The sequence below is a fragment of the Juglans regia genome, chromosome 7, assembly GCF_001411555.2.
Source record: "Juglans regia cultivar Chandler chromosome 7, Walnut 2.0, whole genome shotgun sequence".
Taxonomy (NCBI): domain Eukaryota; kingdom Viridiplantae; phylum Streptophyta; class Magnoliopsida; order Fagales; family Juglandaceae; genus Juglans; species Juglans regia.
Window position 1 is genome coordinate 498,638 of NC_049907.1, and position 27,654 is coordinate 526,291.

Here is a 27,654-nt window from a genome sequence, read left to right on the forward strand (position 1 = left end):
CAATATGACAATCAATTTCGATGTGCTTTGTCCTTTCATGGAAAACTGGATTAGCAGCAATGTGAAGGGCTGCTTTGCTGTCACAGAATAATGAAGCTGGTTTGGCATGAGTAATCTGAAAATCTGCCAACAAAGTAATCAACCAAGAAATCTCACAAGTAGTAGAGGCCATAGCCCTATATTCAGCTTCGGCTGAGGACTTTGAGACGGTTTGTTGCTTCTTAGACTTCCAGGAAATTAAAGAATTTCCAAGAAACACACAAAAGCCTGTAATGGATCTTCTAGTATCCATACAACCAGCCCAATCCGAGTCACAAAATGCTCCTTGACCGGGTGCTCCCTTCAAGTATCTAAGCACTCGGTGTAGAGCATTTAAATGTGGCTGCCTTGGTTTATCCATATACTGACTTAGAATTTGCACAGAATAAGAGATGTCTGGCCGTGATATAGTGAGATAAATGAGCCTCCCAATTAACCTCCGATATAAAGAAGGATCCTCTAAAGGTTCACCATCTAAATTTGAGAATTTTGCATTTTGTTCCATAGGAAAAGTAACAGATTTGGCAGCCAAAAAACCTGAATCTTGCAAAATATCTAACACATATTTTCTTTGACACAATATTATGCCTTTGGAAGACCTAGCAACTTCCATCCCAAGAAAATATTTCAAGGTGCCCAAATCCTTAATTTGAATTTATTGTCTAGAAATGTCTTTAAATCAGAAATTAAATTCAAATCATTGCTAGTTAGAATAATATCATCAACATAGACTAACAAAGCAATGAAAGAACTGTTTTCTGACTTAATAAAGAGAGTATGATCAGATTTTGCTTGCTGAAAACCATACTCAATAATGGCTGTGGATAACTTGGAGAACCATTGTCTAGAGGCTTGCCTTAACCCATAAAGAGACTTTTGTAATTTACAAACTCTAGAGTCCCCCTGTGTGCCATATCTGGGTGGAATAGACATATATACTTCTTCATCTAAATCTCCATGCAAGAATGCATTATTTACATCCAACTGATGTAAATGCCAATTTTTGGCAGCTGCTATGGCCAATAGACATCTCACTGTAGTCATTTTTGCAACTGGAGAAAAAGTCTCCTGAAAATCAAGTCCCTCAATTTAGTTGTACCCCTTTGCAACCAAACGAGCTTTGTACCTCTCAATGGTACCATCAGCTTTATATTTAACCCGATAAACCCACTTACAGCCTATCGGCTTCTTTCCCATAGGTAAAGTAGTGAGAGTCCAAGTTCCATTTGCCTCAAGGGCTTTGATTTCAGCATTCATGGCTTCTTGCCACTTAGGGATTTGGTTTGCTTGGGAGAAAGTTTGAGGTTCAGAAATAGAAGAAATGGCAAAAGCAAAGTGTTTATGAGAGCTAGAGAGTTTATCATAAGAAAGGACATTAGAAAGAGGGAATTTGATACCTGAAGACTTGCCCAGCAAAGAAGCAGATTGTGATGAATGCTGAGAGGCCAGCTGACAATGATAGTCTTGCAAGTATCTTGGTGGTTTTCTGATTCTTGTAGATTGCCGAATTGGAACAGTGGAATTATTGGAATTTGAGAAAGAATTCTCTATGGAAGATGATGAATCTGGAAATGTAGAAATTGAAGGAAATTCTGCTGCATTGGGTGATGATATTTGTGAAGAAGGTAAAGGAGAAAATATGGAATCTGGAAAATCAGATACTGATTTAGGAAAAACTGAAGAACTACAAGGTTTGATAGGAAAAGAAGTGGAAGAGAAAGGAAATATATGTTCATGAAACACAACATCACGAGATATGAAAGTTTTGTGTGTTGCAAGATCATATAGTTTGTATCCTTTTACAGCAAAAGGATATCCAATGAAAATACATTTTCTTGCTCTTGGATCAAATTTAGATCGATCACGATGCAAGGTTGAAGCAAAACAAAGACAACCAAAAACTTTGAGGTGATTATAAAGAGGTGGTTGAGAATACAAAACCTCATAAGGAGATTTATGTGAGAGTAATGGAGTTGGTGTAAGATTTATTAAATGGACAGCAGAAAGAATGCAATCACCCCAAAAGTTTAATGGTAAAGAAGCTTGGAATCTAAGGGAACGAGCAACATTTAGCAAATGTTGATGTTTCCTTTCAACGACCCCATTTTGTTGTGGTCTTTCAACACAACTTTTCTGGTGTATAACACCTTGGGAAGAAAAATATTCTGGCATGTGAAATTCAGTCCCATTATCGGTTCTGATTTTCTTTATTTGAGAATGAAATTGAGTTTGAACTAATTTGAAGAAAGATTGCAAGTAGGGCTTGGTTTGGGATTTATGTTGTAGAAGATATACCCAAGTAGTTTTAGAGTAATCATCTACAATTGTAAGAAAATATTTTGAACCATCTAAAGCAGAAACAGAAAATGGTCCCCACAAATCACAGTGAATCAATTCAAATGGAGAAACTGAATTTGATGCACTAGAAGGAAAAGGTAGACATTTTTGTTTAGCTAAAGGACAGATTGCACAAGTACAAGAATTATTTGATTTTGATATATGTAAATCTGAAACACTGCTATTAAGAAACTTTAATTTGGAAAAAGAAATATGGCCTAACCTATAATGCCATAGACTAACATTCTGATTTATTGAAGGAGAAGAAACAGAACAACCAACCAAAGAACTTTGCTTTAAGTAATAAAGGCCAGCCTTCTCCTCAGCCATCCCAATCGTTTTCCATGTAGGCAGGTCCTGAATGAAACAGAGATTAGAAACAAAAATGAGGCAGCATGAATGATCACGGGTTAATTTACTGGCAGAGATCAAATTAAAGGAAAAATTAGGGACACAAAGAACATTACACAAAGTTAGGTTGTCTAGTAATTTGATGGTACCAGTATGTGTAACAGGAACTGAATGGCCATTTGGTAATTTTACAACAGATGAAAGGTTAGAGGTTACAGAAGAAAAATAATCAATGGAGCTGACCATATGGTCTGTTGCTCCAGTGTCAATTATCCAGGGCATGAGATTACCTGCAAAATGATCAGTAGAAGGTGGCTGTGGAGTTGGTAAAATGCCAGAGCTGACTTGATTCACTGATGATGAAATAGATTGTGGTTTGAGCATGGCAAGTAGCTGCTGATATTGATCTTGAGACAAAGAAAACTTCGGAGTATCATCACTTGATTTACCCATAGGTGAAGAAGATTGATTGGCTAAAGCATTATTTCCTTTTTTGGATTTAAAACCAGGAGGAAAACCATGAATCCTATAACACTTTTCAGAAGTGTGACCTGTGTATCCACAATGACTACACACAGGTTTATCCTTTCGAAAATTGGTTTGCTTAGCAACATTTGTACCAATTTTCGCAGGCCTTGCTGTCAAAGCAGCAACCGATTCAAGGCTAGGGACAGAAGTCTCCAAACTAATCTCTCTCTGTTTCTCTTCTTGAAGAACCAAAGATATGACTTTATTCATAGAAGGAAAGGGATCAATTAATAGTATCTGACTTCGAATACTATTAAAAGAGTCACTTAGCCCCATCAAAAACTGCATTACATACTCCTCTTGTTGAATTTCTTCAAAAAACCTTAGGGTTTCAACAGAACACTGTGGTAATCGTCTATAATTTGCTAGCTCATCCCAAAATGATTTCAATTCAGTATAATAATCACTCACAGATTTATGATCTTGCTTTAAGAAACTAATCGCCTTACGTAGTTGAAAAATTCGTGGACGATTACCTTGTGAGAAGCGATCCTGTAAGTCTTTCCACATATCGGAGGCATTGTCAATGTAGAGAATGCTGGATCCAATGTTCTTTGCCACCGAATTGAGGATCCACGAAACTACCATGTCATTACACCGAATCCATGGCAAATAGAGTGGATCTGTGTCAGACTTCGGCTTTTTGTGAATTCCTGTGATGAATCCGGTCTTATTCTTCACACTGATGGCTTTGGACATGGACCGTGACCAAGAATGGTAATTATCACCATTTAAACGATCGGTAACAGGCATAACACCTGGATTTTCTCCATGGTGTAAGAAATAGGGATGTGAAGGATTATCGAGAGAAGGAGAAAAGGGAGAAGAAGAAGAATCTTAATCAGACGAATCGGATTCCATGACAAATTTCGCAGAGCAGCGGTTTAAGCTCTGATACCATGACAAAACTGCAGTTTTGCCATGGATTTGTGATCAATCTGATGAATATGCTGAGTTAGGGTTCGGGAACAGAGAGAGATTTGGGCAAACAAATGCTTTCGTATTTTCTATCATTTTCCATAAAACATTTACAATCAAAAGAAGTATTTATATGTACTAAAACTACAAGTACAAGGGCAGAAAAGTAAGTTTACATATAAAGAAAAAACTAATGTATTTCTAATATCTTCGGAATTTATAGGAGGTGCAACCTTCTCTTCATATGAAACTGGCTTGTAATCTTCTCCAAGGAAATTCCATTTGGTCGCAATTCTTTCTTGCAAAATATGTAGGTAAGAAGCACATCTCTGTTGTTGATACCATGAAAGGATCTAAATTCTGGAAAATGTTGTTGAATAACTTACCTGCAGTACAACGACACTCGAAGTGGTAGGTATGGGAAGGAAAGTTTTCCTTCTGGCGAGATAACTTGCTTAGTGATGGTCCGCTTTGTGAGCAACAAGAAGTTAGAGAATTGCCGAATATCTTACTGGAAGATTGTAAAACTAAAAGTGGATGGAATGTAGAGTTATTTGATCGCTTGGTGGGTCTAGAACAATCGGAGCAGATTATAGAAGTGCTGAGTTTATGGGGTTTGCTTCATGAGTTGCGTTGCGTGAGGTACCTGGATTTGCAAAGCTGGAGATTGAGATGGATTCCATGTTGGTGATACAATGGTTGAGGAAACAGAGATGTGGACTTTGGTATATGTAGGATTACTGGGAGGAATTGTTAGGGATGTTGGATGGTTTATGTTTATGTTAGAGACATATATATAGGAAGTGTAATTCCTTGGCTGATGGACTGTCACGCATTGGAGCAGTAGGTTTAAGCCCTTCATGGAATAACAATTTTGAGCTACCTTCTAGCCTCCTAGATTTTTTTAGATTGGATAAGGGTGGATGTCCTTACAGGGTAGTGCTAGTGTGTCACCCAGCTTTGACTACTGGCCGTGTTCACTAGTATAAATTTTATTTTATTTTTCTTCTTTTTTCTTTTACATTTTTTAATATATTTAATTTTTTTTTAAAAAAATACACAAATATACTAATAGTCACTTCCTTAATCAATAAGTAAAAATAAAAAATAAAAAAAAATTAAATGCACGAGCGATCAAAATGAATGAGCAAAATGAGACGGCATAGTAGTATTATTCGTCCTTTTATTAGAACTAAATTTAGGATTCGGTAGTGGCTTTAGCTAGGTCTTTGTTATTTGTTTGTCAATGTTTTTGAGGTCTCATGTTCTTTATTGTTACCACGGGTTTATCCTGTGTCTTTCTGTGAGGATGTTTTATAATAATAAGGGGCTTGACCTCCATTTTTATTAAAATAAAAATAAAAAAAATTTAATACCATATCTAATTTTGGAACCTCTAACACTTGAGCTCCTCCTTATTGACATCATCATGATATTGAATTATCCTCTGCTTTCAGACATGATTAACAGTCTTTTAATTTCCACAAGGCATGTTTTCTGGTTCTCCAAACTTTTAGGAGTTATGACGGATAAAACTATCTTGCAATCATCCCCTTAAACAAATTTGTGAGGTTTCCATCAACAACTTTCAAACAAAATTTAACTAATTTCCCTCGCTATATTGCAGCTTGTTACATTTTTTTTTTTCAAGAATGAGTGGAAACTGATCAACTATATGTAAGGTTGTATATAAATCAATCTGTTCAATAGCCCGCTCGATATCCATCTTGTTAAACTCGAATCAAACTTAACTTGTGAAAAAAAGCTCACCCATGAAAGTAAATACTCACTCAATTAGTAAATTATACATACCCAACTAAATTCGACTCTACTCAACTAAGACTCGTTAAGGTCTGCTTGTTTATGCTTGAATCGATTCATTAGCTTAACTCGATTAAACTTCATCCATACATTGATAAATATATACATATATATATATTATATAAATATAACATCTTTTATAATTAAATATATAGGATGCAATCTAATTACTTATGCCTAATCACTTGTGCTTATATATTAAATATACTTCAAAGTTATATTTTATAATTTATACAATAGTTAATCGATGTGATTTAATAATTTCATATACTAGTATATAGAATATATATATATATATATATAATGTTGATATATGCTATAATATTGTATGTATGTATTAGTAATTTATGTTGGTGTATAATATATTGTTATAATGGATAAATATCAACTAATTACATATTAATTATTTATAAATTTTTTACAATTTTCTAATTAAATAGAGATTGTACTTATTAGTTAAAATTTTCATTAAATTCTTATTTTTATTTTTTATTTAGCTAATTTCTTAATTATTAAATTGTATTCTAAAAATAAAAAATTTGATTGAGTTGGCTTAGGTCGAGCTCATTCTTGGGTCGAGTTGATCTTAGCTCACTGAGCCAAACGTGAACAAAGATTATATAAAAGAATTAATCTACATACAAACCTCAGATGAGAACTGTAATTATATTTAAAAAAAATTAAAATTATAATAATATCTTTTTTAAAATAATATTTTTTCTTCTTTTACCACATTCATCAATAAAACTATATATACAATCCTCATTCAAGATTTAAAATAAAATTTCTCTATATAAAAATCTCAAACTCGGGTTTGGATTTTTTTAAAGAAAAATTATATTCTTAAGCCTCATACACTACACACCAACCTTTTTATGATTTCTTTAATTTTATTCTCTTATCAAATATGTTGTATATGGATTATGAGTAGAATAATTCAATTATATTAAGAATAATAAAATAAAAAAAAACTTTAAAAAAATTTTAAAAAAATAAAAAAATTTTGGTGTGTAGTGTATAGGCTTATAATAACAATGCTTTTTTAAATAGAATTGAACCCGACAATTGGAAAATCGACTCGGCTGAATTCGATTAAAGCGCTAACCATATGGAGCCGAAGTACCGTGATTGACAGGCACTGTAGTACAAACTCCAACCTCATTAAATCGGGTCCATGGTCGTCGCATAATGGCTTGATTTGGGTATGGACATGGACATGAAGAAGCCCATGGAAATTACGTTTGGGTCCAAAGGAGATTGGTAATACAATTTTGAATTATCCCCCACACGTGTGGGAGACAACACACAGTAAACAAAACAGGTATTTGAAATTTCAAAATAGTTACGATTGGACCCCATAAAAAAAGAGAGGTGAATCTTGACATGCCTTCTTGCCCACAATAATATCGATGAGAAACAAATAGTTTACCGAATGATTTTTTTTTTCATAATTAAAAAAATATTTTAATGGTATTGTAAATTTTTTATTTTTTTTAAAAATATTTATGATGATTAAAAATATATATGAAAAAAAAGAAAAATATAAAAAAAAAATACAATATTCGAGATGAGATCTTATTCAGACTACTTCTTCTATAACCGTAGCACTGCTCAATATCGACACTGACTGACTAATCATTCTCAATGGAGAGTGGATGATTGATGGAAATAATGGATTTTTAAGGTCATGAAAGCACAACTTTTAATCTGGTATAACTCATAAATAAATGAGAAATTGTAGTTACAGTCGTGAGTGTGCAAGCGCCGTGTAGTCTTTTTAAAAAAAGTAAATAAATATAGGATCTATATGAAAAGAAATTAATTTTTTATAAATAGATCCTAATCTTTTTCAAAATGACTACACAGCGTTTATGCATTCTACGACTATATATAACATTACTCTAAATAAATTCATTGTGAGGCTGAGGCGTGACTGCCTGGTTGGCCTAAATTCGTTAGAATCCCACTTTCACCCTCCATTGACAGTTGGAAAACCCATGGCCTTTGCTTAGGATTTGGTTGAATTTATACTCAATTTTGCAACAATTTTCTTTCAATGTATAGCATTGTAGAGTCAGCAAGAAACTTATATATTTAAATAATAAATTCAATTACTTAAATGGGGTTGTGGTCCTGTGGGCAATAAAAATAAAAATAAAAATTATTCATCATTTATTTTTTATTATTATCTTATAATGTAGTACTATACTTAGATATAAAAAAATAAAGTTAAACTCTAATATCCTGTTGTCCTTTTTGCTTAGAGATAAAGATATATTCAATTCAATTCAAGAATCCCATGCATAATGATGAGGTAAGTATCCATTACAGACAAAAGAACTTGAAAGGAACTGACAAAACCCAAAAGAAAATGGGAGAGATTTGATCAGCGAGAAAAGAAATCCAGCCAGCCAGCAAGCAAGCTTGGGGGGGAAGAAACAATCAGGAATCTTACGTCTTTCAATCGCTCAATCACATCCCCAAATTGTGAGTGAGCATGCATCAAAACCTCATCCAATTTGAATTTAAAACTCAACTACTAACTGAACATTCACATTACCATTCAAATCTATATAAAAAAAAAACATATTCATAAATAACAACAACGTGCCGTTTCTTGTCAGATGACCGATTACGACACTCGAATTCAATTTGGATCCCACACCCAGGCCCGGCCCCACGCCGACCCCCCCACATATGCACGCTCTCTCCCTCTCTCCCTCTGGTACAACTACAAGTCACTAGACATACCTATGGGCGCAACCCCGGCCAGGTGTTTTTGCAGATCTAACACGTCTCAACCAAAATTAAAATAAAATAAAAAGTTTCTGTTCCTCTTCTTCCATACCTTTTATTTCGGGGTAGTCCTCTTCAATTTGTTCACTTCGGGTGTACCTGTAAATTGCTTTTTTTTTTTTTTTTACTACTTTTTATTTTAAATATTTCTTAAAATGAAGAGACATATTAATATATATATATGTAATTATTATAATATGATTTGAAGCACCACCCCAAAGGTCCAACACCACCTCCACATAATATATATACCGCATGTATTTATTTCCCTTTCCTTGTCATATTCCAGCCACCTCATCACCTTAATTAGCCTTTGTTTTTCTTCTCTATGATAAACTCAATCATTAGAGACAATTTTAAGGTCATCTAATTATACGCACCTCTAGTAATACTAGTATCAATATTCATACTATAAATATATATATATATATATCCGATCCTTATATGTATCTCTCCACTTATTTATTACACACCCATAAGAATCATGTCCCTTGATCTTCACCCCTACTTATTTAGCCATTCTTTGATTTCACCGCTCTCAACGCACCCAAACTTACACCAAACCCTCTCTTCACCGACGCACTAACTAATACCCCGACCAGAGCTTCCTACCTATTTCATTCCGCGCGGAACAATAAAGGCACCGCCTTCGATCTGTTTCAAGTTAGATCATTGTACTACGTACGTTCACGGAGCTTTGGCGCTATGGGGAATTGTCAGGCTGCAGAGGCGGCGACGGTCGTTATTCAACACCCCGGCAACAAGATCGAGAGAGTTTACTGGTCGGTTAGCGCTCATGAGGTCATGACTTCCAACCCCGGACACTACGTCGCGCTCCTGGTCACCTCCCCCACCGCCAAGTCCGACAACGGTACGCCTTTGAAGCAGCTCAAGCTTCTCCGACCGGACGACACCTTGCTCATCGGACACGTTTACCGTTTGATTAGCTTCGAAGGTAACTACGTACAAATTATAATATATGCAAAAAAAAGTACGTGCACTGAATCTAACTACCATTTTCAATATATAATTGTTCCACGACACGCATATTTCAGATGTGTTGAAGGAGTTTGCTGCTAAGAAGTGCGTGAAACTGGGCAAGTTGCTCGAGAGAGGAGGTTTTGGTGTTGAAACAATGAGGAAGGAGTCGGGTGGTTCGGATCCGAAATCGAAATTCGATAACTCCAGTTCTGTTAAGGTACACATTTCCAGTTACATGAACTCCTTCGCCCATTTCTTTAATTTTTATTTTTTGGCCGGGGCCGGTGCTTGGATTTCGAGGAGGACTGATTTCTTTAGAGGACAGGAGAATCTTTACTTTTTTGCCTTTTATCATCTTTTAAATAGAAAAGGCATTGATTATTTAGTCCACAAAAGTTAAATGCTATTACAGAAAAATAAATAGAAAGGGTAGCAAAAAAGGCTTGATATTATTTTTGTACTGGGAAGGAAATATGGATGGTGATTTTCTCATGCCTTCGTTGGGAAGAATCTCACGGGTTTGTCTGAGATTTCTTAAATAAAATCCTTATAATAAATATGCTACATTTAGATGTTAAAGTGAGTTGACTTGAGATGATAAAATATTATTAAAATATTATTTTTTAATATTATTTTTATTTTAAAATTTAAAAAAATTGAATTGTTTATTATATTTTGTGTTAGAATTTAAAAAAATTGTAATAATGAGTTGAGATGAATTGACGATCCAAAAGAAGCGTTAGCAGATCTAGAAATTTATCATTAGGGTCTACCTACATAAAGTTATGATGATGAAATAATTCTCTTCTGAAAATATGTTAGTCATATAATATATAAAAGGATCTAAAAAGAGAAGAATCGAATAATCATTCAACAATCTTCAACAATCGGAAATGAAAAAAATAAAAAAAAACAACATATAAATTGGAACAATGCTGCACGTACTCCATTTTTATTTCTGCTTTTAAACATGCCACGCTGCATGCTTGTGAGTTGGTTTCCTTCACATGATATCCATGTTAATTTATAAGTAATTCATGAGCCAATCACATCAATTTCGATACCTGCATGCATGATTGGTAACTGCATGCGTTTATAAATCTGTTAATTAATTTCTCGCTAGCTGTTCACTTCAACCCGGCCTCTTTGCCGAAATGAAATTATCACACGCAAGCTAGCTGCTAGCTCTTCCCCACTTAATCATGATCTTTTTGTTCTTTAGCATCTGTTCATTGAATTAAGTACTTTATGCTGTGGACTGTGCATGGGCCATTGAACCGAAAAGTAGCTATAGATCATATAGAATAATGCTAATTGAAAGATACTGTTAATTATGCATATAGCTAAATTAAGTAGTGATGCTTTTCGTTGATGGCATCTTTTTTTATGGTGGGATGATGAATCCTCGCACTTTTTGACATTTTGTGGAGTTTTTGAGTTGGTTTCGAAAACTTGTTACTAGTTTTTTTTTTTTTTTAATGAATTGTCAGTCTCATTGGCGTAAAAAAGCAAGGGTGTTTAATATCCGTGCCTGTCTCTCTCTCTCTCTCTCTCACACAGATGGAGCAGCAGGAGGTTCACCGCCTGGGAAGCAACGGTGGCAGTGACAGCAGCAGCAGCAGCATGAGAGGCGTGGGTAGGCTTTATGGTGGTGGGGGGCAGTGGAGGCCAGCTTTGCACAGCATCGCTGAAGTTGGAACTTGAACGCACTACCCATCCGTGGGGGCCCCCCTCACTTTCATTCCCTCTTCCACCAAATAAAACCAATTATCATTTCTCTCTTTTTTCAGTACGGTTATATATATATATATCTAAATTCCGTATCTTTGGTTTAAGGCACTTGTTTTCCCTTACCAGTAGGCCTAGCTAGCTCTAGCTAGCTAGGATTTTGTGTTAGATTTAGTAGCCCAGAAAGTTGGACTTCTGCGCTGTAGTATTAATATATACTCGATCGATCCTATATGTATGAAGATTAGCTTAATCCGGCCCCCGATCGATCTGCTTAATTGTAATTAGCAATGGCTTATCTTTTGAATATCTTGCAATGGGCAGTGAATCTTTTGAGTGAGAGTCGTATGGCCGAGAAATAGTACTTTATCACGCGGTACTGCTATAAATGAGAAAAACTGCGTTTAAATGTGTTGAGTTTTTTTTTTAATAAATAATAATAAATTGAGATGATAGAGTGAGTTTTATGAGAGATTTATTTAATATGAGTTTAAATATGTTTAGATGTTAAAATGAATTCAGATATATTTATGAAAAATTAAAAAAAAAAATTGTGAGTTTACGTATAAAGAGGTACTGTGTTGAATTGAAAAAAATTGTAAATTTTATGTGTAAAGAAATTTTGAGTTGAGATGAATTTAATAATTTAAAAATTAAATATTTGAATGTTAAAAACTAAATTTGTTCGAATAAGAACATTTTAAAAAAAGTTGATACGGAAAAAAAATTTGATGTCGTATGCTATGAAAGAGTGTTTTACAAGTTGAGCTTTAAATAATTGCTTGAAAGACTTGCAATGGTATTTACGCCTGGAGATACTGAAATAGATGTAAAAGACGTAAAGAAATGTGTTTTTTCTGCTACAGATCATCAGAATAGAGATGAAGCAGCTAAATCACCATCGTTGTATTCAATTCTATTATATTTCTCTCATGAATGCATATAGTCGTCTCGTGGCTACTTTGGTGGATGGGATGGAAGGGAAGGGAAGGGAGGTTGGTTGTGATTTTTATGACTGGATCGAATTAATGCGACTCATCACTCTTGTCATCACCGTCCTGGCCGACGTATATAGCTTATAAATGGCTTACATGATTAAAGTGCATATATAATTAAAAACAAAAAAATTAGTGTTTAATATTAATAATGATAAGAACAATCTATAAAATATGTACGCATTGAAAGAACTATGAAAAACCTTATTAGAGACATGTATATTCTCATTCATAAATAACCAAAGCTGTTACAAAAGATAAGAGAAAGAGCTTATGTGTTTGTTACAAGAGATAGAAATTACACGAGATTTAAATACAAGTTAAACGATAACTGCCGAACATTACGCCAAGAGTCAACGTCGTTTGCAAGCTATATATCCAGTTTGAACTGGATGGTTCTTATCCTTATCACGCATGTCGGTCATTCTTCTTAGAGAGTAATTATTCTGCCCTTCACCCTTATGCTGACCGGATTTTCCATATAATAAACTTTAAATTTTAGAGGACTTGTTCCATGCTGAAGAAGCCATTTTACATAAAATAAAGGAAAATTTGATTGCAGCGATTGCCACTCATCTAGCCCTAATAATAAGGCCCAGAATTAAGCAAGGATGCCCAATCATATCCTAAATGGGCTTGGGTTTGATGCTGAAGAATAAAAGCCCACTATCACTCCCGTATCATCTTCTGCCCATCTATTACATCTATTGTTGTCGGTTGATTATTCTCCGCCGATTACTGATCAATCTCCGACAACAATGAATATGAAACGTCGTACGTACGACCGTCTCACAAATATTACTGACGACGAGAGGCATCTTCGAGGTCATGGCACCCACATACACATACTTTCTTACGCGTGGATAAGCTAAGCGAGAAGGGTCAATATTAACTTGATCTTGTGGTCGATAAATCATATATACTTTTATTTTTCAAAATTTTTCCTCGGTTTTATTTATGTCCAATTTCTGATGATGAAAAAAATGGTAGATTATAATTTTTTTATTTTTTTTTTTAAGTATGAGGGTTGGGTTTTTTTAAAAAAAAAAAAAAAAAGACAATACTCTAAATTTATTAATTATCCTCACTTATGATATAGAAAAATCATAATTATAACACGACACTTGATGGATACATAAATCCAGAATCCAGGTGTCAAAAACCGAACTAAAGGAACAACACTGAATAAAAGGACAACATTTTGATAACCTGCATTAGGAAACACAACAAAACAAAACTAGCCAAGTACATGGTACGTGTGACACATTTTGTTGAGTTATCACGTTTGATAAACTTTCTGATCCCTGTCGTGAGAATCTTGAGCATCGATTTGTGGTAAAGGTGCGAAATTAGTCCTGGTAGAAATACCCAGACGGTTACCAAAGGGGGTTCGGACTCCTCGTTAAAATCGGGTAGGCATTGAAAAACATGGCATGGGACCCTTCCATTTCACAAGATTCTCTCGAAAAAATCTTGTTAAAATCTTCTTCATTTGTCATTTTCACAAAAATATTTCGAAATTTCCTCATCTAGGATACCAGACACGTACCAGAGAGACCCTATCTTGCTCGGGTGAAGGCTCTTTTCCTATTTAAGAAATGCCTCTTACGCAAGAATTTTATGACCATGAAGAATCTAAATGAGAGAGCAGATTTATCAATTTCTTCTTGAGAGAAAAGAAAACAAAGCTCTCTATCTATGATTTTTGGAGGTCTCATCGCGATCTCCACTTCTAGAAGAGGCTGTGGTGATGCTTGGAAAAGATCTACTAAAGAAAGGGGACCTCCTGTATAAGGGGGCCTTGACGGCCATTATTCAAAACTTTAACAGAGCTGAAAATTTTCTTTTACCAAGTCACCGTTTTTAGATGATCCTTGGAGCTAGGATTGTGGGGCCGAGGTTGATTGAGAGTATCTAATTTGTATATTTTTTCCTTTTATTTTCTACCATCTCATCATGTTTTGATCATTGCATTTAGTTTGAGTACTCCATTTAATTTGAATAAATTGAATGGAAGGCAATTGCGTAAAACTTAGAATTAGAAATAAGAATAGTATTGCAACACGATCGAGTACCCAACAAAATCAAGTAGAAAGGAAGAACTTGTACTTTGCTTAATGATTACTGAATGGGTTTGGAACCACGTACGCACTTTATTCTCTTTCTCCCACACAATTATATTCCTCGATCCTCGATCCATATAGCTGGACAGCATCGTATTCTTCACCACCTTCTCAAGGTATATATATATATATATGTAATTGAATATATATTTGAGATGAGATTCATGAAAATTAAATTTTATACATTATTTATTATTTATTTTTATAATTCATATTTATAAATTTTTTTGGTTATTATTATAAAATATAGAATATAAAATAGTAAATAATAACTGTTAAAAACAACTTTTCTTCACAAAATTATAGTAAAAATAAATTAATGCGGCTAGATTATATCTTTTTTATAATAAAATTTGTTATAATTCGACATCTTACCACAAATAGCTAGCTATAGTAGACATGCATGACATCAGTTTGTAAGCTTTAGTACTTTTTTTTTTTTTTTTTTTAACTGCAAATTAGTTCTCTTGTGAGAATAAATTAAAACTTCTGTTCAGGTTCCTAATCGATCTCAACCAACCTTCGCCGCATTTCTTCGTTGAGAAGGAGGCCGATTCTTCATAAGGAGAGATGAGTTATGACAACCAGCAACATCCAGCTCCAATTAGTTTTCATGAAGGTATGAGTTTTGGCTTCCCCGATCGACATGAGTAGTGGAATGTATTTGTTGTACAGTTAAAATAGATACCATTGAGAGGGATATTTATAATATTACAATATGACGTTAATTACTACTTGCCGACGGATATCGAAAGAATGCTTACTATCCCAATTCTGGCGTATTTGTTGTACAGTTAAAATAGATACCGTTCGATTCATGAACGGTTAATACTTGTAGTGCATTTGGATTGTGTTTATCCTCTAGCTGATAATGTTGTCCAACATCAAATTTCACCAAAAAACCTACATCAAGGAAAATCTTCGATAGATGTTCATTTTTTGAATAAAGGTAGATGTTTAAGGTATTGAAAATTTCACTTCCAATAGACTGATAGTTGTAAATTGGATTGTTCAATGACAGAACTTTTATGTTTTATTTAAGGATAATTATTGCAGATGCATATTCTCCTTTAGTTGAAGGTCCTAATTCTCATAATCCAGTATAAGTTTTGGCACTTGTATTTTGTGGTAATGGTAGTTGTGGAAAAGCTAAGTTGTGTGATGTTGAGATTTAATTTTCTTTAATGATAGTTATTATTGATGGGGTTTGTATGACTAATCCTTAATTTATTAGTATTTGGAGGTCTTAATTTCATGATCAAGATGAGTTTTGGCTACCGGTAGTTGTACTTGTAAAACTAGGTTAGGTAATTACGAGTTTTTGCTCTCAATTTAATGATAATTATTAATACTTATTGGGTTATGTGTTTAAAATACTGATAATACTTGGGGCATCGGAAGGATTTCCTTCCACCCGGATACCCTAACACCAAATGTTACATTTTACTTGTTCGTGTTCATGATCTTGACAATAACCAAATTATCTATTCGGAGCCCAAAGTTTTTTTTATAAAAGTAAACTTTTGCCCCGAAAAAAATCTTTTTATAGCTTTGCAACTGCTTACAAGTATGGCTTTTGGCTTTCAAGCATAGTTTTCAATTTTGTTCTCTTCCCGCTTTCAGTCTGAATTTTTCTTTCCGCTGTAATACCTGATAAACTATACTTCTTCATTCCATTTTGTTCCAAACTCTAGCCCGTTGCAGCCATTTCAGACCCTATTCCATTCAGAACATTTTGAATGGTTACTTGTATTCTTTTTTTTTTTAATTTGAATGGCATTGCTATAAATTTTTAATCTATATGATATTTAATTCATTCTAAAATCTAATTGATACTTATATAATTTTAATTTTTTTGTAGCTCTAAATATGTCCCATCATTATTTTTATTAATCTTCTGCTCTTTTACTCCTCTCTTTTTTTGCCTCTCAATCCAAGTTTGTGATGATTTTAATATTATATTTTGATACTAATATTTCTATTTTTTTAATATTCTCAATGTTTACTCATTTTATAAATCGTGACATCTTCCATATGTCTATGTATATATGTGTGTTAGTTAATCTCGAAGCTGTACATTGAAACACAATGGTATCGAACTATTTCGTTTCAGTATTTAAACCCAAATGATCATCGGAACGGAATTTAAGATGTTGCTTTCAAGTTCCTACAAATGGTAATTGTTATTAAATTAGGTTGTTTAAAAATTCTAAATCAAAATGTAGTGTATAAAGGGGTTTTTTTTAATAATATCTTTCATCATAATTAAAATATACTCGCTCACACACAATCAGAACTAAAACCAACTAATGTAGCTACTAGGCACTTAAATCTAGCAATTCTACCAAACTTTGGCAGCTGGTTACCTGACGTGAGATTTTGATGAATTCTGACAACTTCTTGAAGTAGCGGCCACCACCATAAGTAACTGCCAAAATAGTGACTAAAAAACTTCTTTAAATTAATTAGCATTAGAGTTTTAAAGAGATAATGGTTTATATTTTAGGGATTTCGAATCTTCTTTCTAAAAGATTAATTTGGTGTGATTTAATTTATTGTAGAATTGGTAGAATCATGCCGCTATGGTAAAATCATAGTCTTTTTGTTGCTCAACAAAACTATGAATAATTGATGGTGATAGATGTTCAATTCATGAATTGTAATACTTGTAGCACATTCAGAGAGTGTTTGTCCTCTAGCACATTCCAGCAAACTCTGGCAACTTCTTGAAATTGCGCAACCCCCCCTCCCCCCCAAGTAATTGCCAAGATGGTGACTAAAAAATCTCTTAGGTTTTTAAGATTAACATTATAGTTCTAAAGAGTTTATGGTTCATATTTTAGGGATATAGATTCTTCCATTTTAAAAAATTTAATATGGTGTGATTTAGTTTATTGTAGAATTGGTAGAATCATGGAGCGATGGGTAGAATCATAATTTTTTTTTTTTTGTTGTTGAATGAAACTATGTATTATTGATGGTGATAGTTGTTCAATTCATGAATGGTAATACTTGTAGTGCATTTGGATTGTGTTTGTCCTCCAGCTGAGAATGTTGTCCAACGTCAAACTTCACCAGGAAACCTGCAACAAGGAAAACCTTCGACAGATGTTCCTTCTTTGGATAAAGGTAGGTATTTAGGCTATCGAAAATTTCACTTCCAGTAGACCGGTAGTTGTAAATTGGATTGTTTCCGGTGATGAAAATTTCATGATTTACTTAAGGATAAATATTGCAGATGCATATTCTCCTTTAGTTGAAGGTCCTAATTCTCATAATCAAGTATAAGTTTTGGTACTTGTATTTTGCGCTAGTGCTAGTTGTGGAAAAGCTAGGTTGTGTGATGTTGAGGTTTAATTTTCTTTAATGATAGTTATTATTGATGGGGTTTGTATGACTAATCCTTAATTTATTAGTATTTGGAGGTCCTAATTTCATGATCAAGATATGAGTTTTGGCTACCGGTAGTTGTACTTGTAAAACTAGATTAGGTAATTACGAGTTTTTGCTCTCAATTTAATGATAATTATTAATACTTATTGGGTTATCTGCTTAAAATAATGATAATACTTGGGGCATCGAAAGGATTTCCTTCCACCCGGATACCCTGACACCAAATGTTACCTTTTACTCGTTCGTGTTCATGATCTTGACAAGCATGCATGCAGGCGTAACCAAATTATCCATTCGGAGCCCAAAGTTTTTTTTATAAAAGTCAACTTTTGCCCCTAAAAAATCTTTTTATAGTTTTGCAACTGCTTGCAAGTATGGCTTTTGGCTTTCAAGCATAGTTTTCAATTTTGTTCTATTCCGGCATTTCAGTCTGAATTTTTCTATCCGATGTAATACCCGATACTCAATACCTCTCCATTCCATTTTGTTCCAAACTTTGGCCCGTTCTAGCCATTCCAAACCCTATTCCATTCATAACATTTTGAATGGTTATTTGTAATTTTTGTTTATAATTTGGATGGCATTACTACAAATTTTAAATCTATATGATATTTAATTAATTCTAAAATCTAATAGATAATTATATAATTTTAATTTTTTTTGTAGCTTTAAATATGTCGCATCATTATTTTTATTAATCTTCTGCTATTTTTTTTCCTTTTTTTGCCTCTCAACTCAAGTTTGTAATTTTTTTAATATTCTCAATGTATACTCATTTTATAAATCTTGACTTCTTCCATATGTGTGTATATATATGTGTGTGTTAGTTAATCCCAAAACTGTACATTGAAACACAATGGTATCGAAATATTTTGTTCCAGTATTTAAACCAAAATGATCACTAGAACGGAATTTAAGATGTTGATTTCAAGTTCCTTCAAATGGTAATTGTTATTAAATTAGGTTGTTTAAAAACTCTAAATCAAAATGTAGTGTATAATGGGGATTTTAATAATATATTTCATCATAATTAAAATATACTCGCTCAAACACAATCAGAACTAAATCCAACTAATGTAGCTATCGGGCACTTGAGTCTAGCAAATTCTAGCAAACTTTGGCAGCTGTTTACCTGACGTGAGATTCTGATGAACTCTGAAAACTTCTTGAAGTAGTGGCCACCACCATAAGTAACTGCCAAAAAAGTGACTAAAAAATTTCTTTAAATTTATTAACATTAGAGTTTTAAAGAGTTTATGGTTTATATTTTAGGGATTTTGAATCTTCTTTCTAAAATATTAATTTTGTGTGATTTAGTTTATTGTAGAATTGAAAGAATCACACCGCTATGGTAAAATCATAGTCTTTTTGTTGCTCAACAAAACTATGTATAATTGATAGTGATAGATGTTCAATTCATGAACGGTAATACTTGTAGCGCATTCGGAGGGTGTTTGTCCTCTAGCACATTCTGGCAAACACTAGCAACTTCTTGAAATTGCGCAACCTCCCCCCCCCCCATCCCCCAAGTAATTGCCAAGATAGTGACTAAAAAATCTCTTAAGTTTCTAAGATTAACAGTATAGTTCTAAAGAGTTTATGGTTCATAGTTTAGGGATTTAGAATCTTCCATTTTAAAAAAATCTAATTTGTTGTGATTTAGTTTATTGTAGAATTCGTAGAATTATGGCGCAATGGGTAGAATCATAATCTTTTTGTTGTTGAATGAAACTATGTATTATTGATGGTGATAGTTATTCAATTCATGAATGGTAATACTTGTAGTGCATTTAGATTGTGTTTGTCCTCCAACTGAGAATGTTGTCCAACTTCAAACTTCACCAGGAAACCTGCAGCAAGGAAAACTTTCGACAGCTGTTCATTCTTTGGATAAAGGTAGGTATTTAGACTATCGAGAATTTCACTTCCAGTAGACTGGTAGTTGTAAATTGGATTGTTCAGTGATGAAAATTTCATGATTTATTTAAGGATAATTATTGCAGATGCATATTCTCCTTTAATTGACGGTCCTAATTTTCATAATCAAGTACAAGTTTTGGCACTTTTATTTTGTACTAGTGGTAGTTGTTGAAAAGCTAGGTTGTGTGATGTTGAGGTTTAGTTTACTTTAATGATAGTTATTTTTTATGGGACTTGTATGAGTAATCATTAATTTATTTGTATTTTGAGATCTTAATTTCATGATTAAGATATGAGTTTTGGCTACAGGTAGTTGTACTTGTAAAACTAGGTTAGGTAATTATGAGTTTTTGTTCAATTTAATGATAATTATTAATACTTATTGGGTTATTTGTTTAAAATAGTGATAATACTAGGGGCATCGGAAGGATTTTCTTCCACTTTGATACTCTAATACTGAAGGTTACTTTTTACCCGTTCGTGTTCATGATATTGACAAGCCTGTAGGCAGGCATAACCAAATTATCCATTCGGAGCCCAAATGTTTTTATAAATATAAACTTTTGCCCCCAAATTTTTTTTTTTTTTTTGTTTTAATTTTTGCACCTACTTGCAGGTATGGCTTTTGGCTTTTAAGCATAGTTTTCAACTTTGTTCTATTCCGCCATTTCAATCTGAATTTTTCTTTCCGATGTAATACCCGATACACTATACTTCTTCATTCCATTTGTTCCAAACTCCAGCCCGTTTCAGCCATTACAATCCATATTCCATTCACAATGGTATCGAAATATTTTGTTCTAGTATTTAGCTTATTGTAGAATTTGTAGAATCATGGTGCGATGAGTAGAATCATAATCTTTTTGTTACTGAATGAAACTATGTATTGTTGATGGTGGTAGTTGTTCAATTCATGAATGGTAATATTTGTAGTGCATTTGGATTGTGTTTGTCCTCCTGCTGGGAATGTTGTCCAACGTCCAACTTCACCAAGAAACCTGCAGCCAGAAAAACCTTCGACAAATGTTCCTTCTTTGGGTAAAGGTAGGTGTTTAGGTTATCGAACATTTTACTTCCAATAGACTGGCAGTTGTAAACTGGGTTGTGCAGTGATGAACATTTCTTGTTTTATTTAAGGATAATTATTTCTCATGCATATTCTGCTTCAGTTGAAGGTCCTAATTTTCATGATCAAGTATGAGTTTTGGCACTTGTATTTTGTAATAGTGGTAGTTGTTGTAAAGTTAGGTTGTGTAATGTTGACTTTTAATTTTCTTTAATGATAGTTATTATTTATTTAATACAATGATTATGAACAGTTGTAAAGGATATGAAAGATTCAGGTCCTGTCGGGGGCTCTGTCCCAGATTTCCCTCCTTCATCTACTACCCCATATCTAAAAGATTCTTCGGGTCCAGTCGGGAGCTCTGTCCCAGGTTTCCCTCCTTCATCAGCTGCCCCATCTCATCCTAAGAAAGAGGCCAACTGCATTAAAAAATGGTATCTCTCTCTCTCTCTCATCCTTCCACAATGAATATTTGAATGCAAAAAAGAAAAACACATTAACTCTCAAACTGTGATAGCAGTTTGCACTTAGTCAAAATGGATTTATTTATTTATATATTTTTGTGTATTTGAGTTTCCAAATGTGTGTAGCATTAAGTTGTATATACTCTCTCTCTCTCTCTCTTTCTCTCTCTCTCTCTCTCTAAATATATATATATATGTTGTCCTCTAAAATGTGAACAAATATGGGTCACTGATATAGCATTGGTCGCTTTGATTAGGATGGACTATTAATAATTAAGATGTGTTGTTATGAATTAAAATTAAATATTTAACTAGTTGATATTATGACTTGATAAAATTAACACATGGGTATTTTCTTTTTGCAGTCTAGCAACACTTTCACCACGTTGTTGTTACTCTTGACAAGAACATCCTTCGGTCAGCGATCTAGTCGTGGTAATTATTTATTAATTCATAATTGCTATATCAAGGAGCATTATACAAGCATTTCATGTATACACGTTAAAACTTAAGTACTGATGCAGTGGAAGATGTAAGGATATGAGTTAAGGAATATTAAATACAAAACAATCTAAAATCCACTAGAAAAATAGACCAAAGTAGTTAAAATCCCTAGGACTATTCATCTAGGCCGAATTTTAAAATCCCAATAATCTTTCTCCTCAATTGTACTTTTGGACCAACAAAGGCAACAAAGATTTATATAAGCCCTTTTTTACTTGAGTATTCAGTAATAATGTTGAACAAGCTACTTTTATGGAAGTAAGTAGGAAAGGATAGTTGGTTTGATTCATAATGAGGGTTATTTTTATTGCAATATTTTATTGTCATTGATTACTTGCTATAGAAAATGTAGGGTTTGTATGAGTGTTCCATTAATAGCCCTTTTCCCCTATGGAACACAAACACAAACTCGAACTCGAACTTCATGTTATCATATACATCTGTTAAGGTTAGGGCTATATGCCAACTTCGATTCACCTTCAATATTAGTTGGCTTAATACTTAACCAATTGGCAATTGAATTGCTTGATGATTATGAAGTTTTCAACAATGATAAATCATGATTTCCGTTTCTCATTAAAGCATGATTCATCATACATGAGCCTCCAATATTGATTTTAGAGTATCAAGCAACTGAGTGAGATATGTATCTATAGAAGCTTACATTATTTCAAGTACAACTCTAATGACATATGTTGCTATTGAAATTTGCAAGTACAACTCTAAATCTCTTAGATCTGACCCACCTACCCACCCACCCACCCTTCCATGCACCCAACCCTGTATGATGAATGGCAATGCATGTAGTAAAAATAACTAACTTTGCTCAGTGATTACATGGTGGGGTGGATGGTGACACTTGTACATATGAGTTAGCAAAGTTAGTTATTTTTATTGCACATGTAGATTAGAATAATTCTTTGTATATAAAAGGCTACATCTTGTACAGGTCATATACGTCGAGTAATAGAAAAGTTTCTTCCAACCTTTCTTTCTTTCTTGATTTTCTCTCTAGTTTCTTGCTTGATAGTTTGGTAGCTATCATCTTTGGGTACTGATTGGATCATCTATTCTTCACTTTCTCTGCATGGTATCAGATCAATTTGATCACCATTGATGACGTTTTCTTCCTTTGTGTCTATTCTTAACCGTACAGATGATTTGTCTAGTCCGTATTATCTCAATAATGGAGATAATCTTAGAATCATTTTGGTTACACAACCTTTGAATGGGGATAACTATTACGCATGGTGCTGATTGATGTGAATTGCTTTGAGATCCAAGAACTAACTCTGCTTAATCGATGGAAGTCTCACTTTACTGACCGATTTATTTGATCTTGCATATAATGCTTGGTTACGATGCAATGATATGGTGTTTTCATGGATACTCAACTCAGTGTCATAGGAAATAGCGGCCAGTTGCATCTATATAGAAAGAACAAGAGAACTTTGGTGTGATTTGTAGCAACGTTACTTACAAAATAATGCCCGACGAGTATTTCAAATCCAAAAGGAAGTTTGTGAGTTGGTTCAAGATGATATCATTGTAAGGGCCTATTTTACTTGATTAAAGACTCTTTAGGAGGATAAATCAATTAATTATATGCCTTTACCTTGTTGTGGTTGTGGAACAAATTGTACTTGCTTGAAAATTGTGCTTAAATACAGATAACAGGAGTATGTGATATGCCTTTTAATGGAAATTAAATAATATTTTTACACATGTTCGAACTTAGATTCTTTTGATAGACCCATTTCCTGATATAAACAAAGTGTTGTGTTTAATCTTGCAAGAAGAAAGACAGTTTGGTATTCACCTTAATGGTAGAATTGTGAATCTTGACTCTACTGCTTCAACCTCTACAACTCAACAACATAGTTCTCAGAAAAATATCTCAAGAAACAAGTTTTCTTCAAAACCAAAGCCATAATATATAGTTATTGTGGCATGACGGGTCATACCAAGGAGAAATGTTACAAACTTCATGGATATCCTCCAGGTTATAAGCCTATGAGACCTAGGCTTAACTTAGTCAATGGTAATTCTTTCGACACTATTTCACAAGAGCCAAAAAACATGTGAGGCACCCCATAACTATTTACTCAAGAGCGGTGCCAACAGCTTCTCATCATAATATGGTCCACCCTCATTACATAAATCTTCCAATAAATTAGCTATGATTCACCAAGTAGGAACAACCCAGCCAAATCCTCAGTCATTCTTCAATCAATCGGGTATATTACACTTTTCTCATCATAGGATTTTTATTGCAACTAAGTTTGATCATTTTACTTCATTAAGCAATAAAGTTGACACAAAACCTTTTGATACACCTTGGATAATTGATATTGGTGCAACTGATCATATGGTTAATTCTGTTTCTTTTTTTAGGTCTGTTTCATATGTTCATTCTACTTTTGTGACACTTCCTAATGGTCACAAAGTCAGTGTTACACACATAGTCATAGTCAAGATTTTTGAATCTTTACCTTCACTAATGTCCTATGCGTCCATCCTTTTCATTCAATCTTTTTATCTGGTAGTAAACTTGTTCATTCCACTAATTGTTCTGTAATCTTTCTTAATAAATTTTGTTTCAATCAGGACTTGTATGCATGGAGGACAATTGGTCTGGTGAAGAACAAGATGGACTTTATTACTTACTTCCATACAAGACATCAACAATTGATGTAGTTGATGGTTCTGTTTATAGTGTATCTTCTACTTCCAATAATCCTAATACAATTGTTTCAAATCCTTCCATTTTAGATGTATGACATGATCACCTTGGACATCCATCACTTGCTAGACAATGCTTGTTGAATAAACAAGCTTCTGTTATCAATTCTCCTTATCAGAATATCTGTGATATATGTCATTATGCAAATTAAACTAATTTAGCTTTTCCCCTAAGTAACTGTGTTATTATTGACCTTTTTGGGATCATTCATTGTGACATATGGGGTCCTCTCTCTACTCACACTTTAGAAGGTTTTCATAATTTCTTTACAATTGTAGATTATTTTACTTGGGCAACTTGGATATATATGATGAAAATCAAATCTGAAACTCAACCTAAATTGCTCTCACTTTTGCTCACAAAACACAATTTAATCAAAATGTGAAAATTTTTCGAAGTAATAATGGTCTAGAATTCAATATGTCTAGTTATTATGCTTCTAAGGTATTATTCATGAAATGAGTTGTAATGCAACTCCAAAGCAGAATCGAATTGTGGAAAGGAAGCATAGGAATTTATTAGGAGTAGCTCAAGTCCTCAAATTTCAAGCAAATCTACCTTTGTATTTTTGAGATAGTTGTAGTTGATTAATCACATCTTCAATAGCCTGATGTTTGCCTTAAAAAATCCATTGATTCCTTCTAGACCAGCAACCACAAGCCATAATAAAAAAAAAATACCTCTAATCCTTCCTGCCTATAGCTATTCTGCACTTGAAGAGCAATATCCACAAAATGATGATAGGTTGCTGAGATTCATAATGCAGGGAATTGCTTCTTCCACATCTCCTTTACAAGAGAACAGTGATTTAGAGCATGAGCAGTATCCTCAATGCCTTTGGAAGACAGCTGAAAAAAATCCTCTTCCACTACATTTCTTCTTTTCATGTTAGATTTGGTAGGTAAACTGTCTATGCATGCCCTCCAAGCAAAAAACTTAACTTTATGAGGTATTTTCAGTTTCCAAATACCCTTCCATATATGTTTTTGCCTGCTTGCATTAGATGTTTGAACCTCTTCTCTTTTTGCACACGTCTCTAAATAGCCTGTAGGCACTTCTCACACTGAAAATCTCGTTTCTCTCCAAAGCCCAAATCAGTCTATCAACATGCTTTTCTTGACTTATTAGAATCTTCAATGCTTCATCTGCAGCTATAGGTGGGAGAACACTTTTAACCTTCAAAACATCCAACCATCAACTATTAGGATCAATAAGTGCCTCCACTTTGGTCCCTTGCTCACTAATCTCTCCTTCTTCCATAACTTGTTTGAGGTCTCTAAAGCCAGGAATCCAGCTGTCATTCCAAATATCTATATATCTTCCATTCCCTACTCTCCAGCGATAGCCTTGATTCAATTTATCCTTTACAGACCAGATACCCTTTCAAACATATGAAGGGTTGTATACCAATTTTGAGTCCAAGAACCTTTTATGAGGAAAATATCTCGCTTTGTAAACCTTATAAAATAAACTATCCCCATTCTGCATAAGCCTCCACCCCTGTTTAGCTAGGAGAGCATCATTGAAAGTTCTAAGGTCCTTAAACTCCAGGCCACCTTCACTTTTAGGAGCACACATTCTCTTCCAGCTCACCCAATGGATTTTCTTTTCTTCATGTTTCTGACCACACCATAATCTTGCTATCATGTGCTCAAGTTTATTACAAAGAGAGCCATGTAGTTTAAAGTGGCTCATAGCATGAGTAGGGATAGAAAGGGCTACAGCCTTAATAAGAATCTCTTTTCCACCTTGTGAAAGAAGCCTCTCCTTCCAATTTTGTAACTTATGTCACACTCTATGATTGATATTAGAGAAAGCTCTATGTTTGTTTTTTCCAACCATGGGAGGTAGGCCTATGTACTTATCATAATTCTGGCCCTCCTGGATGTCCCAAAAGGAAAGCAGCTCCTTTTTTCTCTCTGTAGGCACATTTTTGCTGAAAACCATTGAAGTTTTTTCTCTATTAATCTTCTGACCTCAGGCCCTTGCATATGTTTCCAGAAGCCTTTGCACAGCTACATTATCTTGGATAGATGCTTTACAAAAAAGCACATTGTCATCTGCAAATAGCATATGGTTCAGCTTGATTCAACAAAGTGATAAGACCTTCAATACCAAGTAAAAACATATAGGGAGATAAAGGGTCTCCTTATCTTAAGCCTCGAGAAGGATAAATAGGACTCATTGGTTCACCATTAATGAGTGTGGAAAACAAGACAAACTTGACACATAACATAATCAACTCAATCCATTAATTGGCAAAATTCATCTGCAGCATAACTGATTCCAGATGATTCCATTCTAGCCTATCACAGGCTTTGCTAATGTCCATCTTAAGAGACATGAAGCCATCTTCACCAGATCTTTTATTTCTCAAGAAATGCACCATCCCATAAGCCACTAGAATATTATCAAATATGATTCTACCAATTACAAAAGCACATTGGGAGTTTGAAATTACATTAGGTAGTATCAACTTTAACCTATTATACAGAATTTTAGAAATCAATTTGTAAATGACATTACAAAGACTTATAAGTCTATATTCTGTCACTTTTTCAGGTCTCTTTGTCTTTGGAATCAGAGTAATAAAAGTATGGTTGATAAGGGAAGGGAACTGACCTTCATTAAGAGCTTGCAAAACTGCATTTTTGACAGATCTCCCCACAATGTGCCAGTAGTTTTGGTAAAATATAGGCGTCAGACCATCAAGACCAGGAGCCTTGGTTGGATTCACCTAATGTAGAGCAGGTTCCACTTCAGCCTCTGAGAATTGCTTTGTGAGCTCCTCATTTATAGCAGTTGTGACCCTTCCATTGAAAGCTATTAAGAACTCCATATCCCTTCTTTGATAAGTTGAAGTGAACATCTCCTCAAAATATTCCATTATCAACTCATCTCCTTCTTTCTAGACTCCTGCTCCATCCTTCAATCTGACTATTGATTC

The 27,654-nt window shown here is 34.0% G+C and overlaps 3 protein-coding genes across 5 annotated transcripts; 2 read left to right on the plus strand and 1 right to left on the minus strand.

The window, feature by feature from the left end:
* Positions 1-2,429: 2,429 nt before the first annotated feature.
* LOC108981968 lies at positions 2,430-4,276 on the minus strand. Its single transcript, XM_035692597.1, has 2 exons — positions 3,018-4,276; positions 2,430-2,733 (listed from the first exon to the last, which is right to left on the minus strand). The coding sequence occupies exons 1-2, from the start codon at positions 4,006-4,008 to the stop codon at positions 2,699-2,701; spliced, it is 1,026 nt and encodes a 341-aa protein (XP_035548490.1). The 5' UTR covers positions 4,009-4,276; the 3' UTR covers positions 2,430-2,698.
* A 4,884-nt stretch (positions 4,277-9,160) lies between these two features.
* Positions 9,161-11,841, plus strand: LOC109002449. The gene is made up of 3 exons (XM_018980206.2): positions 9,161-9,745; positions 9,846-9,988; positions 11,332-11,841. The coding sequence occupies exons 1-3, from the start codon at positions 9,496-9,498 to the stop codon at positions 11,473-11,475; spliced, it is 537 nt and encodes a 178-aa protein (XP_018835751.1). The 5' UTR covers positions 9,161-9,495; the 3' UTR covers positions 11,476-11,841.
* A 3,137-nt stretch (positions 11,842-14,978) lies between these two features.
* On the plus strand, positions 14,979-24,869 carry LOC109002444. Of its 3 annotated transcripts, none has more exons than XM_018980197.2 (8): positions 14,979-15,033; positions 15,115-15,236; positions 17,663-17,746; positions 19,856-19,906; positions 20,864-20,974; positions 21,250-21,430; positions 21,826-21,895; positions 24,572-24,869. In XM_018980197.2, the coding sequence occupies exons 2-7, from the start codon at positions 15,188-15,190 to the stop codon at positions 21,860-21,862; spliced, it is 513 nt and encodes a 170-aa protein (XP_018835742.1). In that variant the 5' UTR covers positions 14,979-15,033; positions 15,115-15,187; the 3' UTR covers positions 21,863-21,895; positions 24,572-24,869. The 3 variants fall into 3 exon arrangements, with proteins under 3 accessions (XP_018835742.1, XP_035548497.1, XP_018835743.1); XM_035692604.1 differs by lacking the exon at positions 24,572-24,869 and adding an exon at positions 23,364-23,406; XM_018980198.2 differs by lacking the exon at positions 20,864-20,974.
* Positions 24,870-27,654: the final 2,785 nt, after the last annotated feature.